Below are 20,998 nucleotides of genomic sequence, written 5' to 3'. Positions count from 1 at the left end.
CAGGTTTGTTGTTTGTTAAAACTGATTGTTGTACATCTGAACATGATCTTGTAACATTAATAATATTCTGTTCAATATTCATTTCAAATAAAGACAAAAACAAAACCATGCATCCTTGTTGAAGTGTAGGCTAAACAGAGAAGGATCATATTCCACAGGTGGGATAAAGTAATTGTTGCTGTTTTTTTTCCTTTTTTCCACCAAATGTTAAGCAACGATCAATAAAATTCCAAACTTTCTGCACATTTTTCACATTTAGAGCCTTCCAGGAAAGGGAAGCTTGGAAGACTTGTGTGAAATCACTGAAGAGGAAATGTTTTGTTGCAATTAACTATTAAAAAAAAAGGCAAAGTATGTAGAGAGGACTAGACTTTGTAAGTGAATGAAAACATTTTTTTCTGTTTGAGGTGAGAAACTCAAAGCAGCAGAGGAGCAAGTATAACATGGCCCTGTTGTTGCACTAATGGCATTACTGCTGTGGGAGATACAGTACTTCATCATGAATTTATCAAGACAGCAGGTAAACATGGAGGTAAAGCTGAGATTTCAATGAAGGTAAATAAAGGCTCTGCCATTTGAGAATTTACTGTATGGTACGTCAGCATCTAGGACCAATCCCATTGCTGACTTTTAGCCAAAGCAATTTTGTGTAAGGTGAATCCTTGACACTAAAACACAAACAGTACTAAGTGACATCACGACATGTCAGTATGAGATAGCAGCACTCACAGTATACACTGAAAGAAGTGGTCATATAGCTTTATCTCTTAGATCTACAGTACAGTACATGCTGTCATGGCTTGAACCAATTTCTGTAGAGGAGTTTAGAAACTTACACTGAGCAAAGTCACAACTAATGTCATGTATATTTTAATGCATTCTGATGAAAAATGGATGTCATTATTACAAGAAAGAAAATGCAGACTGAATAAATAATATAATAAATGCAAATGCTGGCAGAAAAATATGCTGAACCTAAAGGAAGGCCACATTCAGGGAGCAAAATTTAAGCATGGTGATGACTGGAAGGGAAGAAGTAAAATTGTCAAAACATTTGTTGTGGGAGGAAGTGTTTTTGCTACATATAATGTGAAATATACAAATTGCATCGAAATAATTACATGAAAGCTGTGGTTAGTAAAAATAATCCGACCGAACTTTATCATTCAAACACTCTCCACAATTTACACATAAATAGATGAATCGAGCAATCTCACATGAATTAGTACTTTCTATCCAATGATTCTACTGAGGACTTGGGTTTAACTCAATGGAAGGTAGGCAATTTCTTGTCCAAGTACATTATTTTATTACAGAGCACAGTTATTGCTTTATAACCTAGGTGCCACATCCTGAAATGACCTGAAAAAGTCTTGACACCTTGCTCATAATAATTCTAATGTAGTACAGCCTGGGTCTTATATTCATAGTTGGGTCACGATTTGTATCTTTAAAGGCCTAATTTGTAAGATTGTTACGTCTCATTCCATACTCGTAAAAATACTCACGCTTTCAGTCGGTGACAAGTCTGACCAAACAACACAAAGTGTCAGTATTTGACAAGTTGGGAATAAGACTCAAATCTTACAAATTGGACCTTTGATAAAAGTATTGGGCTCTACGAGATCTAGCAAAATGGAAAGAAAGACTAGCAGTCAGTAGACCTAAAATTGAGACCTGAACCTGGCTCATACGCGCATCTTGACCCAACCCAACTGCACCTGATTGGCACTGCTAAATTTGAGATGCGAACTTGACCCGAGACCTGAATGCTTTACTACTTTTAGCTTGATAAGCTAATGCTTTACATTGGCAACAGCTGTCATTTTTGCAATTCTCTCTGGGCATTGCATATCTGCTTACAACAAATACAGTCACAGGCCTTGAAGATTGGCAGTCAAAGAGAGAAAGATTTCTGAATAAAATACATTTTAAAAAATAACGCAAACCAAGCCAAGGGCTTTACACAACAAAATGGTCAAAAACATGATGCTTTTTCTGGACTGGTCAGGTTTGGTGCGGTTAGCAAAATTCTAGTAATGAGATTATCAGATTTAAGGTTATAAACAAGGTTACCGGATTAGTTAACCTTATTTGTTAGATAAAACAAAGGTAATGGTAAAATTATTGTCCATACTGTCCATTGTCAAGCATCTCCATTTTGAACCATCCAACACAGTTTATTGACCAGCTTCTTGGTTCAACTTTCCCCTACAGGACATACCACAGTTGTGTGCACACTTTTCAGGGTTAAAGAGTGTTTAACATTTCAGGTGAGTTGGCTTTAACCCCCTGACTTTTTGGAGCCATGTTTCCAAATCTCATTAAGTGTCTTGATAAGTGCAATGTTATCCTACCTGATAGAAACCCAAGTTTTAATAAATCATAATTATCCTGTTTATACTTAGACAACATCATTATAACACACTGTATGTCACTGCAATTGAAGTGTACCTAAGGGCTCAACAGTCATAATGTCTTAACCAAATATAACCAAGACCAAGCACAGGTCCATTTAGCTCCTATCAAGCTGTAATGTCAGAACCTTTCACAACCATTAGCTGTACAACCAGTGGAATTTTCTTTTACACTGTAACGTCATATGATTTCAATGCGTTTACAATGAAAGTACAAAATGAATGTGTTATTAAACGAAATTCTTGCTTTTCAGTTCTACAACTAATTTTATGTTTTATGTAATTTCAGTGAGCTTAAATTGTTCTTGATGAATCACATTTGCTTTTTCAATAAATTGCAGGGCTTGAAGCTGATCTCCTTATGACAGTTTTGGTATTAAGATTCAAACAGACTAGGCGTTATGAAGTACAGAGTTCTCTAAAGTGAAGTCGTAATGAAAAGTAGCTAAGTTGTAGTTGATGTCCCTGGACAGCAGCACATCAGGAATTAGGGGGAACCCTGTCTGCATGGCCAGGACATGAGGAGCCAAAGTGAAGGGCACGTCCCCGAGGAGATCTGGGAGAGTCGAAGTAGCCTCTACTGTTGACGCCCCTGCTGTCGACGTGGTAATAGGTAGAGCTGTAGGGTGGTTTGTGTTGGAGGGTAGAGCTGGATACGGGCAGGAGGACTGGGAAGAAAAGGGGACACAACTTTAATGTCAGTGCGCAATGTTGAGATATTACATTTAGATTCATGGTTGGTCAACTAGTCTCTTTCCATAGTGATTCTACTTTTTCTACCTTACGAGCAATATTTTTACACAGTATGTCTAAAAGCTACGGAGCCACTAAAGGGACATGGGGAAAAAAAAAAAAGAAGGTTCTCGTGCTCACAAGAAATTATCTCGTGAGCACGAGGAACATTTAAGATTTTTTTTTATTCATTGAAGTGCAGTTACGGTGAACTCGGACTGCATCATGATTAGGACTCACAATGAGGATATGGAGTGTGAGGATTGTGTGAGAGGAGCTGTCACTGACTTTATTTACAGGCTTTCATAAATCATACAATCCATATTCGCAGGTGGTAAGGATGATCCAGATGAGCTGACTGGAGAAGGCAGTCTCCAGTGCGCTCTGTGCGCTGTCACCAGTGCACTCGGTGCAGCAGAGCGCACCAAGTGCACCTGCCAGTTGTGTCCACTGCAGCGATTTCACACACAAACTACATGAAAACACGTATTTAGTGAAACATGAACAGTAGGCTATTCATTCTTTAATGCTTTTTGATTTAATCTTGGATTTCTGCCATCGATTATGATTACTGGATTATTTAGTTACCAAAGAGTCCGTCCCTCTCCGCTGCGCTCCAGGACAGGGAATGATGGCACAGCGTTCAATGGGGAAATATTGATTTAAGATTTGTGTTGGCTGATATTTTCACTATAAGCGCGAGGCTATTACAAATACGAGGTTTATGAAAACGCTCACGAGAAAAGTTTCGTGAACATAAACATTTGTAAAAATATCAGCCAACAGCTTTGCTGACAAGTGTGTGACAGCGCAAAATAATATAACCTTAATTTCTAATGTTATGAGAATAAGTCATCTCTTCTCCACTTATATATACTTTACTCACAGGTGTGTTGATTGGCAAAATAATAAAGACTAATGAAAACACTGTCCTCTCCACTCCTCCTCCTCTCCTCTCCTCTCATAAAAAAAAAAAAAAGATTCAGCAGCGGTCACATATCGGCAGCAGAGATGCGCTGCTGCTAGTTGCAAATATGGGAATCACTGTGCATGGGTTTTGAGATTACTTAAATGACATAAAGGTCCAGGAAAGTAATCTTTGGCCTCAGTTTTAGATTTTGTGTAAAGTGCTGCAATAAAATACACATTCCAACATGCTGTTCCTAATGCTAAAAAACAAAGCTGTAATGCTGTCATGAACTGAAGGCATGTTGGTGAATTACAGTGACCACATTGTAATTCAATGTGGCGTGTAATAATGCACATGGAATCGAGGAATGTTGTTTATTCCACTATTGAGTCTTTTAAGTTGATGGCATTCCACTGTATTTGAAAGGGTGCAATAAACCTTTATTAGTTGAAATGTGTACTCTTTTCATTAAATAAGTAATGATCAGATGGAATTAGAGTGTCTTAATGTAGCAGTTCTTGCTTCATTGTATCATAGTTGAGAAGTATATGAGTTTAATAACTGGAGCAAGATTAAATACTGTACTTCAAATAAACACTGAAATTTCAAAACTGCACAAGCAAAATAACTTAGAAAGAAAATATATATAACATATGACATACAACATATAAATATCTCAGGGCTTAATCTCAACGAAACAAAATCATTCAAATCAATGGAACTGCGGCCATCATAGAGTTTGCTCAGGTCAGAAGTTTGTGCCTTCCTTTCTTGCAAATTTGAGCCAATTGTTAAACATCTTGACATTGCTAAACAGGGGAATTTATATACATGCCAAGAGGGCTTTTCTTCTTATCCAGTTTGCCGTGAACAAAACTAGTCTTAACCAATTAATGCCATAGTACAACCCATAGTCATCACATCACCAAGTTTCCAGTGTTTTTCGAGGACTCCTGAATTAATTTCATTTCACCAATTACTTGTGTGAGAAGGCTCATTTCAAACAAAGCTGGCTTTACATATGACACAAGAGGTTAACAGGAGTCTAAGGTACCTACAGCGTGGTATTCATTTATAATTTAGCATCAGAGTTTACCCTCTGATAACACCACCACAAACAGGTATTGTACTCAGTCAGGCCGTATCCTGCTCCAATTATATGCCACACAGTTGATGTGTTTATAATCTTTCAACCAACTTGGGATTTGAGCAACGGTAGGAAAAAGATCAGAGATCAGTGATCATAGTAAGCACAAGTATTACTGAAAAGTAGAAGACCACAGAGTTTTTTGTCAACTTTCTTATTGTCTTCACAATCAACAATCTCAAATGGAAATACAAACTTGTGTGAGAAAACACAAGCAGTACAAGCTGATTAATCACAAGCTAATATAAGAGCCCTAATTTTATTAAATTTTATTAAAAGAAATAGGATTATTATAGTCTTCCTCTATATAGTCCAATTAAAACAATTTCTGTGCAATGCTATTGTTGCCATGTTAACCCTGGACACAATTTATTTATGTTGATCCAGGACCATCACCGCCACGTTGATCCTTGGTCAACATAAACAATTTAGGGCTCGTATATCATCTTTACCCTTTAATGATAGTTAACAATGTTGTAGCTTGCTGGTAATTGTACTTAAAGAATAGCCCACCTAATTTGCAAGCTAAGTTGCTATACCTGTAGTAGCTCTTATAGCTACAGCTCTAGGTAGGTACTAGATGACAAAGATTAAGGATTTTGTTCAGATTAACAGAGGATTTCATTCAATTACACTAACTTCAATGTGGACAACTAAACTAGCCTCAGAAGAAGCTCTAAAGAATTGAAAGGAGCACTACACTGATGATGTCAGAGGGCTGTGACTGGTTGATCGCAATGTTGGTCAAGGATCGCATTTTAGGATGATGATCCAGAAACATGTCCTACTTGCAGCATGATACACTGCAGCATGATAGCATGGTATCACCGTTTATGATACCGTGCTATCACATTAGCTATGCCTAATGTTATGGTTTTTGCAGAAAAGGTGTATACACAGGAAAACCTCAAGAAGTAGAACAAAATTGGGCAAAGTTCATTAGAGGGAAAACATTATGTCCTCACTCTTAACCTTTGAAGAGAGAAATTATCTTCCACATGTTGTTTTTCATTGAACCTGAGGTTCCTTGATGAGTCTGTCTAATGTAGCTGTGGTTTACACATGCATTGCACATAACACTCTTGTCTTAACCATTGTTTCTTAAATAGCTAAATTGGTCTTTTCTTGTAACATGTACTGCCTTCCGAGTGGCGCATGCCTGGATTTGAAATTCATCTGGAGTGGCAGATTTGAGACTTTGTTTTGTAGTTTAACATATAATTAAAAGGCAAATGTGACACTAAATGTAGAGAAGATGTTACAGGAAATGGTTATTCCTCTGCAATTAAAAGGCAGAGGTTTCCTGTGGGACTAAAACGGAGGGAGGGTGGAGGAACAGGGTCCCAGGTCTGGTTTTCTGTTATGCTCAACAGAGTTTCTATGAAACAAAACACAAAACAAAGATGATTATGTGAACAGTAAAGAAATGCGTTCATATTTTCCTGCATATCTTTATGAGTTCTAGTTCGAGTTCTAAGTTCTAGGAACATTCTTTAAAGGTTATTTTTTACAAAAGACTATGAGAACCTCCGAAGGTTATTTTGTGTAACATTTAGAGTACCTTTGGGGAACGTTCCCTGAAGATTATTTATAAAGCTGAAATGTGTGGGTTAGGGGTTAAATTTGACATTTTTATTTCAGTTCATAATGCTCATTAGGGTTTAAGTCCATTTATATATATTTATATACACACACATATATATGTATGTGAAGGGGTGTGTCGATTCTCGAAATCCTCGATTCAATTTTCGATTTTAAGGTTACGATAAATGACATTTTTAGACGTGTATGTATCAAAGTAATGTAAGTATGTATATATATGTATGTGTATATATATATATGTATGTGTGTATATATATACAGCTCTGGAAAAAATTAAGAGACCACTGCAAATTTTTCTGAAATCAGCATCTCTACATGTATGACAGCCATTCCATTCCAGTGTCTGTTGAATTCTAACACAAGCGCACCTCATTCTACTTAATGAGGTACTGATTAGGTGATCACCTGTACCCAAATCTTATTTAACGAGGAAAAGTATAAAAACCACTAGTGTGGTCATCACTTTCCTCTTGCAATAGGACCAGCTGGATGGCAAAAGCAGTGCTAGTAGTACCTCAAAAGTAATTGGAATCAAAAAATAACTATTGACCATGCCAAAAAAGTTGAAAAGAAAGTTCTGAGTGAGGAAAAGAAGGGTTCAATTCTGGCTTTACTGGCAGAGAGATACAGTGTGAGTCAGGCTGCTTCCATCCTTAAAATTTCTAAGACGGCGGTTCATAAGAACAAGGTCAAACAGCAGACATTGGGGACAACAAAGCTACAGACCGGCAAAGGGCGAAAAGGACTCTCCACTGACCGGGATGACCATCAACTCATTCGAATGTCAACTGTAACTGTAGGATGAGATCAAGTGACCTACAAACAGAATGGCAAATGGCAGCTGGGGTGAAGTGCACGGCAAGAACGGTTGGAAACAGGCTCCTAGGGGCGGGGCTCAAGTCGTGTAAAGATAGAAAAAAAAGCCCTTCATCAATGAGAAACAAAGAAGAGCCAGGCTGAGGTTTGCAGAAGACCATAAGGATTGGACCACGGAGGACTGGAGTAAGGTCATCTTCTCTGATGAGTCCAATTTTCAGCTTTGCCCAACACTTGGTCGTCTAATGGTTAGACGGAGACCTGGAGAGGTAAAATTTGGTGGAGGATCGGTGATGATCTGGGGGTGCTTCAGCAAGGCTGGAATCGGGCAGATTCATGTTCACGAAGGACGCATAAATCAAGCCACGTACAAGGTTATCCTGGAAGAAAACTTGCTTCCTTCTGCTCTGACAATGTTCCCCAAATCTGAGGATTGTTTTTTCCAGCAGGACAATGCTCCATGCCACACAGCTAAGTCAATCAAGGTGTGGATGAAGGACCACCAGATCAAGACTCTGTCATGGCCAGCCCAATCTCCAGACCTGAACCCCATTGAAAACCTCTGGAATGTGATCAAGAGGAAGATGGATAGTCACAAGCCATTAAACAAAGCTGAGCTGCTTGAATTTTTACGCCAAAAGTGGCATAAAGTCACCCAACAGCAATGTGAACGACTGATGGAGAGCATGCCAAGACGAATGAAAGCTGTGATTGACAATCAGGGTTATTCCACCAAATATTGATTTCTGAACTCTTCCCAAGTGTAAACATTAGTATTGTGTTGTTTATAAATAAATATGAACTTGTATTCTTTGTTTCATTTGAGGTCTGATAACACTGCATATTTTTTGTTATTTTGAGCATTTGTCATTTTCTGCAAATAGATGCTCTAAATGACAATATTTTTATTTGGAATTTGGGAGAAATGTTGTCAGTAGTTAATAGAATAAAACAAAACTATTAATTTTACTCAAACACATACCTATAAATAGCAACATCAGAGAAACTGATAATTTTGCAGTGGTCTCTTAATTTTTTCCAGAGCTGAATATGTATATGTATATATTAGGGATGCAACAATATTCAATATTTTATCGAACGGTTCAATACGCCCTGTTAGGTTCAATACACAAAGGCAAACAATACAATACAATACAATACAATACAGTACAATACAATACTACAATAATGTTTGCTGTTTAACTTGATTGGATACTGCATATGTTTTTTATGGAAGGCAATTAAGATAAGTGTTAAAAGGTTTGTGGTTTGAATATATCTGCTTTTAATTATTTTTACATGCAATATTGCCTTTGCTAGTGTGAGTAGTTTTATATTAAGATATCGAAACCGTACCGTTATCGTGGCCCAAAAACCGTGATGCATACCGAACCGTGGGAAAACTGTACCGTTGCATCCCTAGTATATATGTACAGTACATATACACACAAACATATATCTATATCTATCTATCTATCTATCTATCTGTCTATATATATATATATATATATATATATATATATATATTCATACATATATACATACATATATATACATATACATATATATATATATATATATATATATATATATATATACATATCTATCTGTCTATATATATATATATATATATATATATATAGCACAGGTCAGCAAGTTCAGCTGAGCTTGCTGACCTGTGTGTCAACAAAACAGGTGGTAGAAAGGACTAGTCTTCATTTCATGGCTCTAGATTTACACAGAACTAATTCACCTGTGTGGATCTTTGTTTCTTTCCAAACTAAAACCAACATGTTAAATTACATTGGTAACATGGATGAATGTTACATATGTTTTTGTGGCTGTTTTAGTTTTTTTCTGTTTAATTCAGTTGAAGTTGGCCAGCAGACAGTAAGGGACACAAGAACTAGAGGTCAGTGTGGCTGGAAGATGAGAGACACAACACCTCTCATTCTAAAAGTGACTGTTAGCTTTCTATGTTGGCTGCTTTGATGCTGACTGCTTGTTCACTACAGTCTTCTTTCTTCTACAGCTCTTCCAAAGTTTGATATTTTTTAAGATCCATTTCTTATGAACTACACAAGGAGTGCACCCTCAACGTGTCATAGAACTGGAACACACTCACAAACACTAACAGGCAAAAAACATTTTGCTGATGTATTTAGTGAAAGCTTCGGGACTACAGATATTTAATGTCTGTGGGTAAACAGAGGTTGTATTGTCTGTTGTATCAAAACACCAAATATAGCTTTTTTGGTGGATTTTTATGGTTACTGATGAAAACTGATACAAGAGCTAACACTGATTTATCATCCAGGGAGAAACAGTTGATATTAGGATATAAAGATACATGTTAGCTGTGCTATTACACATCCTGCAATGACTTTAATGAAAATTTGATACAAAACATAAATGAAAGTTCAAATTTTTCAAAGATTTTTTAAAAAACATAATTAAGATTTGTATTTCTTTTAATATGACATGGCATCTTGTAGCCCAACTAAATGTAGGTGTTTCAATGAACTTAAAAGTTTAGTTTAAATGCTCAAACAGTGAGCTGGTTACAAGCACAGGCTGTTGCTTAGCTCAGGTTAATGGGTTTAAAACTTGGCTTATATCTACATATGGACATTTGGTACGCTGTTTTGTGAAATAATAACCTTCCACTGTTAGTTACTGCCACAGTTTTCTGTTGAGAACACTGTTTTATATGTGTGTGTGTGTGTGTGTGTGTGTGTGTGTTGCACATGTAGGCTTTGGAGTGAGGTTACAATGTTGCTGCATCTCAGTGCTTCCTGTTGCACCATGTTATTAAAACTGTAGGGATGAGCCGCTCACTAACTGTGTGACATGTGGTAGCTCCAGGATGCCATATGGACAAAATGTGCATGCGCACACACAAACACGCGCGCACACACACACACACACACACACACACACACACACACACACACACACACACACACACACACACACACAACACACACACACACACACACACACACACACACACACACACACACACACACACACACACACACACACCACTGTCCACAAAAATGTCCTTAATTAGAAACTAAACAAGTATTAAAGCTCATAAAGTGAAAGTAACAACAGTCAGAGGGCCAGCAGAGCTCTTTGGATGCTGTTGTCTCAGCTCAGGTTTAAAGCCGGCATGGTGAATGGTGGTGGCACATTTTGGCATGCTAGCTCAGCCTTGGCCCTCAGCACCTGTCAACATCACACTAGTGGAGATTGTTCTGCATGAGCTATGCAGGAAGGGGCCAGCTGGGATCCAAACAGCGACTGGTCTCAAAGCTGAATCACTCAGTATGTGAAGAAATCTAAGACTTCCAAACTGTTTTTTGTTCTGAAAACATTGTCTTTTTCCTCATTTCCTCTTTTTCCTGCTCTGATTATTGAGTTCACAACACCACAGGGTAGACTTTATATCATCAACTGAAAACCATTAGCTCACCTTTGATGGCTGCACTATGACGTTTGTTGATGGCTGTGCAATGTTCATGGTCTGCATCCTCCTTGTTTGCTCTTCAACTGTCTCACCTGCGCAAGAAATGTGGCAGAAAGACACTTACTGAATATTTAATGAGAATATGTATAAAAGAAAGACGATTTCTCACTAATGCACCAATGACTATCAAAACAAAGTTCAAAATAGCTCCTCAGCTATCAAACCTCCATCATAAAAGTTGGTTTTCATACTGTAGTTAAATGTATGGATACAAGCTGCTGCTTGCAGTGTCAGAAATGTAAAACATTATGCTAAGCTTAGGAAACAGGTAGGCAATACATTAACCGAATGTGATTTGTAGTAAATAGACATCATGCAAAAACACCAATACAATCTGGTGTTGAAACAATCAGTCAATTAAACCAGTGGTTCTCAACATAGGGTCTAGGGACCACCAGGGGTGCTTGAGGGGGTTCAAGAGGGTCCCCCACATGAATGGAGATAATTTAGTTTCAGTATAATTCCATCCATAATAAGTAACACAATGATAGAATGTATGACTGTGTTTATCAGAGGTTTCATACACTATCTATAGCAACACATCTACAGGCTAAATTATCGTGGACACTGGGACAAAACCTTATCAAATAGGGTCCATGGTCTAATTTTTGTCAGTTTAGGGGTCCTTGATATGAAAAAGTTTGTGAACTGCTGAATTAAACGAATAAGTAAAAAAATATATATATTTATTAATATTGTTCTATTAGAATAATTGATTAATTACGAAGATTATTCCCAGCTTCTAACATATGAAGATTTGCTACTTTCAAGATGTGATTTTTATTTTTCTTGGCAAAAAAATGTATCAATAAGAAGAAAGTCTACAGATTACTCTGAAATAATTACTAGCTGCAGCCCAAGTATGATCTGTATGCAGATATAAATATTGCAGAGATATGCAGGTAACTACAGATGAAATTGAATATCTTGGATTGACTATTGGTCAGACAAAACAAGACATCATCCTTCCCTTTAGGATATTGTATTGTATTTTATAGACTAAATAATTAATCATTTGATTGAGAAAAAGATCTGCTGGTTAACTAATTGTGAGTAAACTGCAGCCATACAAGTAACTATGAAAACCATTTCAACTTTAGTTACCTGTAATCCTGTATGGTGACAGGAACTGAGAGTACAGTATTTCAGAGTTCAGGTTTACCAGCCCAGCCAGTCTGGACAGTATCTGAGCAGCCACACTGACTGACTGGTTGACAGCTGTACTTTTGGCCACACTAGCTGTGTAGCTAGTGGGATAGTAATGTCCACCATTCTAGACAAAAGTGGAGTCAATGGATTGCCATGAGATTTTGAACACATATTTTGAACACAATCCATAGAGGGTCAATTCTATGACTTTGATGATTCTCTGACTTTTCATCTAATACTACCAGCACATCATTTACACATAAAGGGAAATATCTTCACCTCAACTGAATGAATGTTCAATTTTACAGTTCAGACATTCATGGTTCCTATATATATGATAGTGATCCCCTGATATTCATTCTAGCAGCATCATGAGGTTAACAGTTTTGGTTCAAAGTTAAATATCTGATTTGGCCTTTCTTGTAAAGTGCATTAGTATTGTCTGTCCAGTCCACTTTATTGTTCAGGTGAACATCCAGGTAGTTGTAAGAGTTCACTATCTCAATGTCCAATTCCCTGGATGTTCACCAATGACAGGGGGGAGTGTCTGCACCTGTGGACATCCACCACCAGCTTGTTAGTCTTTACTGCACTGATCTGGAGACAGCTCCACTGGCACCAGTCCACAAAGTCAGGGTCAATTCTTTGTGCCCTGTCCAGAGAAAATGACTGAATTGTCATTTTTGAGTGAACTGCTCCTTTTATACAGCAAAACGCTGTAATACTGCCACACACATCTCACACTTCATCTCATAATACAATAAACCTTTTCAACATTTAACTGACATAACTGCAAAATGAATACAAACATTAGATCTGAACTTTTTAATATTTTATATTGTGTTTTCTTTATAATACGTATTCTGGCCTCACAGACCTCCTAGCATAATTGTGACACAACATAACTGAGCAGTGATTTACAGCAAGCTTGTTCTTTCATCACAAATCTGGTCAATGAGGGGGATTATTTGTGCTGTACAAGTGGTTCTCTGATCACAATAATGGATTAAAAAAGCATTACGACTGCTGGGAATGAGCAAACACAATTTCACTGTATTAAGGATTTTGAGCTGAGGTTTATGCCTCCGTATGCCTGAGCGGTTGTATATTGGCCCCATTTTGCTTTTAGCCTGTAATCAGGCACAAATGTGGTTAGCTGCACAGTGTTCACATTAAGATATCAACAACACAAGAACTGCTGATTGAATTGAATGTTAAGAGCTACCGATGTGCCAGAAGATACAAATAAAACCTGCAGGACTCTTATTTATTCTTAGTCCATGTCCCTACCTATTTTAAGGTTCTGCCAGGGGCCTGGCAGCAGGCTGCTGTCACTGAGTCGATTAATTAGATCTCCCTCATCAAGTGGCTCAAACACTGAGTAAGTAGAGGCACAGATGGGAGAAAGTGAGATGGTAATGTCTCCTCCTCTTTTTCTCCAGGGCCAAACTGACTTTGTCCACAGAATGAAATCACTCACACTGATGTCACTGTCTCTGATCTCAGCTCCATGTGTCTCCACAGCAGCTTCCCTGATGGTAGATGAGTGCTTTCCTCTGAGATTCAACAAGGCCCAAAGCCCTCGTTGTGTGTATCTAGATCATACTATCACACACATACAATCATCTGATCCACTATCAACTGAGATTATGTTTTTTTCCGAATGTTCTGCCATGTTAACACTCTATTGTCTGTAACCTTGCTGACAAACCAACCAACCAACACACATGTCAACTGTAGAAAAACATGATATTCGATATGGGTCTCGGGATTGTGTGTGTGGAAAAATGGCTCAATAGCGCACGCTACAATATTTTAACAAAGTAGCCCTTGCAATATGTTTTACTGCGGTGTATGAAATTTGGCAGAGATTTTTTTTTAAAGTCTCTTGGAGCGACCGCATAAACCCAACAGGAAGTCCTTCACTTTCAATTTAGTGTTAAAATTGAGTGTATTTTTGGCCATTAACAAGGGTTATACTTTAACAAACTCCTCCTGGAGGGTTATTCCACACCACCTCAAACTTGGTCAGCCTATACAATACACCTCACAGATGAAAAGTTATCATTAGGTTGTAGATAAGTTCAACAGCACGGGTGTTGTAAGGATTCAAATTTTGTCATTTTGACAAGGAACAGGAAATGGCATGAAAGTGCTTCCTACAACAAAGCAGCCAAAATTCAAAGAATCATTACGCTGACAGAGATTTTCGTGGCTCTGATAGTCCTGCTGTACAACAAGAGGGAGGGAGAGTTTGCTGCTGGCTGCTGTATTGTTTTTTAGTTGCACATAGTCCACCTAGTCCAATTCATAAAACAGCAATAATAAATGCTGTACATGTCACATGTATTATTAAAGGACATTGTTTTCAAATTCATTGAAGTTGTCTAGTGGCAGTGAATGTACACTACAGGTTACAGTTTGATCATGAATAAACTCTGCACCTCCTCAATACACAAGAAGAACTTCTGTTTGATTGACAGCTATAACTAGCCCTGCTTATATTCATGCTGCTTGTCCATGCCAGTATCGATGCTATTGCTAATCTATGCTAGTGATGTTGATCTGGACAGAACGGCAGTCTGGTTGTCATGGTAATAATTACATATGACTAGCCCCGATTCTCTGTTTGAGAAAGACTGTTGAACATTAGACAGGAAGAAATGTGACTGAAGGGGGGCTATAAATAACTAGCTGTGATTTTTACTGTTTTGAACAACATTTTTTATTTCATTTAATTTTAAAAGAAATTAATTAAAATATTTGACAATCCACCTGAAACCAGCAAAATGATGTGTGATTATTTCAGACTTTTGCCGTCTGTTACTGTCCTTCGACTGACTGGGGTTGGAGAACTTCACACCCCACCACCCCCTACTCCCCTTCTCCTGTCATTTCAAGTTTCCAAATGAGTCAGAGGGAGCAGAGTGAGCAGTCTGTTCAGACGGACACAGAGGTCATTTGTACAATGCAATCTTTAATGCCGAAGATGATGATAAATTATATCACTACATTTTAGTATTAATTAAATGTGTCCATGTACTGTACTCTCTAAGGAAACAAGAGAGCGAGAAAGAGAGAGAGACAGAGGGAGAGACAGAGAGTGACATAATTAAAATTTAAAAGAGTAAAGCAATTTTTGGGGCCACTTTGTACAAATCCAACAGGGCAAAGATTAAGAGAAGAGACAGAAACAGAAATACAATCAACAAAAGAAGAAATTAAAGAAATGGAGTAAAGGAACAGAAAAAGATTTTCAGCTAGGCCAAAGATTTAAGGCAAATAAAACATCTGATAAAAAGACAAACCCCAGATAAATAAAGACTTAGTTACCATAAACTTTCTATTGAAACTTGTAGATATAATTGAAAATGCCTAAAAAGAACTGAGAGAATTTGTATCCATCACTGTATTCTCATCAGGGTTTCAATATTACAGAAATATTTGAGGTGGAAACTCTCATGGAAAGTGGCAACAGTCATACATAGCAACGTGCACAAAGATGCTCCTTGTAGCTTTAATTATCACATTTTTTATGAACAAGCTTTTCAATTACTCTGTTAGTAAACATGAAAGAACTGTAGCAAGTGTTATAATCGTAACACAATAAATAGTGACAATGGTTGCCACCACAGGTTGTTTTTGTGTTTTTCAAGCCTTCATTCAAACATAAGTGTTTTCTGCCAGGACAACTAAACACAGATAGAACAGAGTGGACACTGCCATGGCAGAACTGGCCGACAGCCTTGCCCTGCTGGGACTTTCCACAGACTCAGCCTGGTCTGGCCTGCCTGACAAAGTGAAGAGCTGTGCACCTGTGAGCTGTGTTATCTAGTCCATCAGCTCAGCTTTGGACATCTGTTCTGATCAATTGAAATCTACCAGATGCTGCATGAGTGGCAGAGAAAACTTAGCATTTAAGAACAGCTCTAAAACAATTTAAAGTCTCCTCCAACTCTAATGAAACCTCAGGTGACCATATTTGATGGAGCTGTATTTGGGATGCCTTGTCATTATTCAAATGTTTGAGTTAATTTTAGCCATACACCAGCATGTTGCTAATTGTAAGGCCATCTTTGATAAGAGGATATGACTAAATGGTATGCAGGGAGTTTACAATGAACATCTATGAGCTCAGTTGGTTGCCTCAATCTGAAAAGCCTGGCTTGGACACTTGTTCTCTTCTGCCAAAAATAACATGCAGCTCCTGACCATCTGTGTCAGATCCACTAGCTCTTCCAGTTAAAACCACGACAAGACAATGATACTGCACTTCTCTGGGAGACAAAGTAAAATGATGTCTTATTTGGGATGAACCTTGATCCATGTGGATTGTTGTGGTTTTAGGTATAAACAGATGGCTTAGACATAGTAAAATGGGAGGATATCCAATCACTGAGGTAATGCCAAATAACAATAACTACAGGTCAAATATAAAGATAAAAAGTATTATGTGCACATTCTTTTTTAGTGTCACATAATGTTGAGGCTATTATGAGGAAGAGATTATATCAAATTTGCCTATTCAATTTCGTTCTGTCGTTCTGGAAATTGTCTATATTTGTTTCATTTTTCTCACTGTAAAACTGCTGTTCATAGAAAAATAATGAGTATTCGTAGTTACAAAACTGTGATGTTTAGATCACGGTAAATAGTAAGATTGGTTAATTGCTGCATTTCTAGTAAGTACATTGCTCAACAAAATACATAATAACGGTCTAGTCGTTTTTAGACTTTTTAACCAAAGTAAATCCCCTCCAGTTAGTTAGAACTGAAGAAGCCTCTTGGCTGAGAGGTGAAACGTCTTCAACAAACTGATACCAGTCCAGCTGTGTACGATAGAGCAGTAATATTGTAACATAATGTCTTTACTTTTACTCATGTATGACTTTTGGGTACTTTATACAACACTGGTTGTTACCATGTGACGCGGCTATGGAAGTCCAGTAATGTGATAAAAGGTGGCTGTATATGGGATAATCTCAAGATCTGCATAAGGATCTTGTGACGCAAGTAAGTTTTTAGTCAAACTACGGTTTTCAAGGTCAAGGAAAAACGCTTATGACAATATATAATATGACTGTTGCAAAACAGTCACACACTGAGGACTTTGTGAAATCTGATTCATTGAATTGTGTCACAATGGGGTGGATGATCATGAGACAAGGAGCCCAACAGTGAAGCAACCTAAACATCCTGGACTAATATTTCAGTTTGTAATATTCCTTTCACTGTTACAACCAGGGCAGTGACTTTACTATTTGGCAACAAAACCTGAACTGAAAAAGGAAACATTACCTCTGATGGAAAAAGTTGTATTGGCACTGAAAAAAGCACCACTGAATAATAAAACATTCAAAATGATTTTATTTGATTTTGATATTTTTTTGCATTTTAATGTGTTTTTCAGTGACAATCTTGTTGTCTGATTTTTTCTTTATGTCTGTCCGAGTCAAATTGTTCATTAGTTTGGATTCATTACTGACCTTCGTAGTGACTCTGTCATGTGGCTTATCAATGCCTCATACAGGACATATGAGAAATAATGACGGGAACATCACTCTAAACTATATTCAAATTCAGGCATTTTAACAATGCCCTGCTTATAGGCAACAATATATATTATAGATGCAAGTATTAGAGCTACAGACATTTCCAGAGAATTAGGAGCCACTCTTTAAACTATAATACATAAAAAAAAAACAATTATCTTAATAACACAACATTAAAAAGTGGATCCCACCACTCAGAGTTCACGGGTCCTTAACGACTCTGTAAGGATACTCCCGCACAGAGTTTAAAAGCCTGCAACTGCTCCCCAGTTAGTTAGAACTGAAGAAGCCTCTCTGATGAGAGGTGAAATGACTATGCCTATGTTATAGCACTTATAATTACCATGACCTGGATGACTGAGAACCTTCATCAACATTTATACCTGGGGGTTTTAACCAATGACCACTTGATTTTTAAGTCACATATCCGGCATATCGCAAAAAAAGCTAAAACTACTGTTAGGATTTTCCTATAGGAACAAGTCTTGCTTTTATTTCTGTGTGAAACGGAAATTTGTGGAGTCTACCTTTTTGCCTATTACTGATTATGAAGATGTGTTGTTTATAAATGCCTCTGCTCACTGTCTTCACATTCTGGACAGTGTGTACCACAGAGTCTCAGATTCATTGCAAACTGTGGTTCTCTCAATCATTGTGCGTTACATTCAAAATTAAAATGGTCTGCTTTAAGTGCACATCCCTTCAGTCACTGGTATGTTTTCATGCACAAAGCCATTCTTGGCAAACTCCCTATTTACCTATCTTCTCTTTTAAACTTGAAATGTGGATATCACAGTCTTCGATCTCTTAATGTTTTGCGTTTTGTTTTCTGAAGCAAGGGCGTAGGTTTGGTTTTGATATCGGCGGGGACAGAGGACATCACAGATATTGGAATGCAAAGCGTTTACAGGGCACGCCCTGCCGGGAGGTTTCCAGGTGTCTGCTGGCACCAGAAGGGCAGAAAGAGAGAGGAAAGCAATAACACAAGTTACATTACCACTGTCACAAGCCTAAATTAACCAAGCTCAGAACAAATGAGTCTACAGGGCCATAAGTGAACAGCAGAGCTCAAAGGTCAACACCACTGAAGGTTTATTATTTTATTTTACTTTTCTAAAGGGCAATGACCATAAGAAGGCAGTTTAACAGAGACTTCATAGTGCAATTGCCAACAATAACAAGTACTGTAATCCCAAAACAATACATTTTTCACTCAAATTTTGTCAGCGGAAATAAGTATGGAATCTTGAAGGACACATTTTAAGGCAGGTACAGTTGCCAATGATCTGTACATTTGTATTTACATCTAGGCTTAAACATAAAAAAAATACAAAAAACTATTCACACCCTAAACAAACAGCTCAGTGTCTACTGCCTTACTCCTATTTGAAGGAACCAAACACATGCCTATGCCCATCTGCCTTGTCAATATAATGCTAAGCTTTTCATTCATAATTTCAGGTAGCCAGAGGGCAGGGGAGGGAAAGTTCTGAGTAGGACCAGAGTGTAGTTGATAATCGTTCTCTGCCAGGTTTTGTCATCATGCCTTTACAAGCTTCAGAAATGTATCTATTGTCCGAATCTGGTGATAAGAGTTTCATATTGTGAAAGCCAAGACTTAACTCTGTCCCTAGCGTCCCTACCCAATCCTACGCCCATGTCCTGAAGTCTCAACGGTACTGGGAAAGAAAGCTGTCAGCACATACTGCATGGAACAATCCACTTACTGAACTTAAACTTCAGAATATTATACAACTGAACAGCTTTAAAACTACAGTGAAATCAGTTGAGTCAAGGTTGTCTTCATTTAAGTATTTGCACATTTTATCTGATTATTTGAGTGTGCTTTTTCTGTTAATTTGCTGTTTACTCTGTGTTGCTGCCGTTCTTGGCCAGGTCTCCCTTGTAAAAGAGAGCTGTGATCTCAATGGCAGTCACCTGGTAAAATAAAGGCTAAGTAAAAATACAATTATATGTATGGAAAGAACAACCAAACATGGTATGCTACAAATAAATAGCATTTCCAAATGGCAAAATATCAGTTTAATTTTATACATGGTTGTGTTTCTCACCAATGATGACAAAGCCTCCGTCTACTTCCTTCTCGGATGTTGACTTCTTTGAGTCTTTCCGGAGTCCAAGGAAACTGAACATGATTATTCTCTGTCAACAGAAGAAATCGGTGGTTCGACCAACAGTCATTGTGTTACGAGAGCTGCAAGCAGTCATCTGACCAAGTTTCAATTTACAGTGTTTAAAAAGACTAGTTACATTCAAAGTGAAACAGTTTAAAGACAGAAACTTTACAACAAATCTGAAAGCTGTGAAAGCTACATAACATTAAGGTGAACAACAAGCCTCCTTCTTACAAATAAACCCCTCAACATTCAACAACGGACATTTTGAGTCAGAGACACTTTTTTTGCTAATACGTAGCGGTAGGGAACTAGACCCGACATCATCATGACATCCAACGTTTTTAAACACAAGGAGTGTGGAATTAGAATTTTCTTTCGATGAAACCCCTTTAACTAAGTATGCTTTCATTAGCGTTACCACAATTAACTATAGACTCTTAACTCATGGTCTTTGTCTGTTTAATATGACACTTTAAAATGGCCATCTTTCAGCAATGGCTTCAAAGACTTATTTTAACAGTCAAGTTAAAGGTTGTGTGTGATAATGACGGTCTTACTGTCGTCGTACCTTGTCATGAAGTTCACAACACGGCCATTAAGTCAGATAATACTGTTTTAATGTTAGTACAGTTGGTTCCATTCGATTGGTTTCAACTCAGTGCGACTCTGCTAAGTGTTCGTTTCGCTGAACTATTGTAAACTACAGGATTTAACCTAACTAATCTTCCGGCATTACTTTGTCCGTGCAGTACTATACGTATTGTTATGTTATAATGCTGACGTCACTGGTCTCCATTTGTTCCATGTTCGGCTAGAAACTACAAATGCTACCAACAGTTCTTCTACATATTATGCTCTTAGCAACATGTAGCGGAACTATTCGTTGATGTTTCCGGAGGGAAATTTCTGCCAGAGCACAACGGATATGTCATAGTAAAAGTTAGGGGGCGTTGGATTTCATGTACTGGCTTTGCCGGAATTACAACCCCCCGGCATTTTCAAT

The 20,998-nt window shown here is 37.7% G+C and overlaps 1 protein-coding gene across 1 annotated transcript; it reads right to left on the bottom strand.

Moving 5' to 3' along the window:
* Positions 1 to 854: 854 nt before the first annotated feature.
* umad1 (UBAP1-MVB12-associated (UMA) domain containing 1) lies at positions 855 to 20,803 on the bottom strand. Its single transcript, XM_084380267.1, has 4 exons — positions 20,564 to 20,803; positions 19,930 to 20,020; positions 11,103 to 11,188; positions 855 to 3,085 (listed from the first exon to the last, which is right to left on the bottom strand). The coding sequence occupies exons 2-4, from the start codon at positions 20,009 to 20,011 to the stop codon at positions 2,810 to 2,812; spliced, it is 444 nt and encodes a 147-aa protein (XP_084236393.1). The 5' UTR covers positions 20,012 to 20,020; positions 20,564 to 20,803; the 3' UTR covers positions 855 to 2,809.
* Between the last annotated feature and the right edge of the window lie 195 nt (positions 20,804 to 20,998).

The sequence above is a fragment of the Pagrus pagrus genome, assembly GCF_965226575.1.
Source record: "Pagrus pagrus genome assembly, chromosome: 17".
NCBI classification, from domain to species: domain Eukaryota; kingdom Metazoa; phylum Chordata; class Actinopteri; order Spariformes; family Sparidae; genus Pagrus; species Pagrus pagrus.
This window is presented reverse-complemented; position numbering and strand designations above follow the sequence as displayed.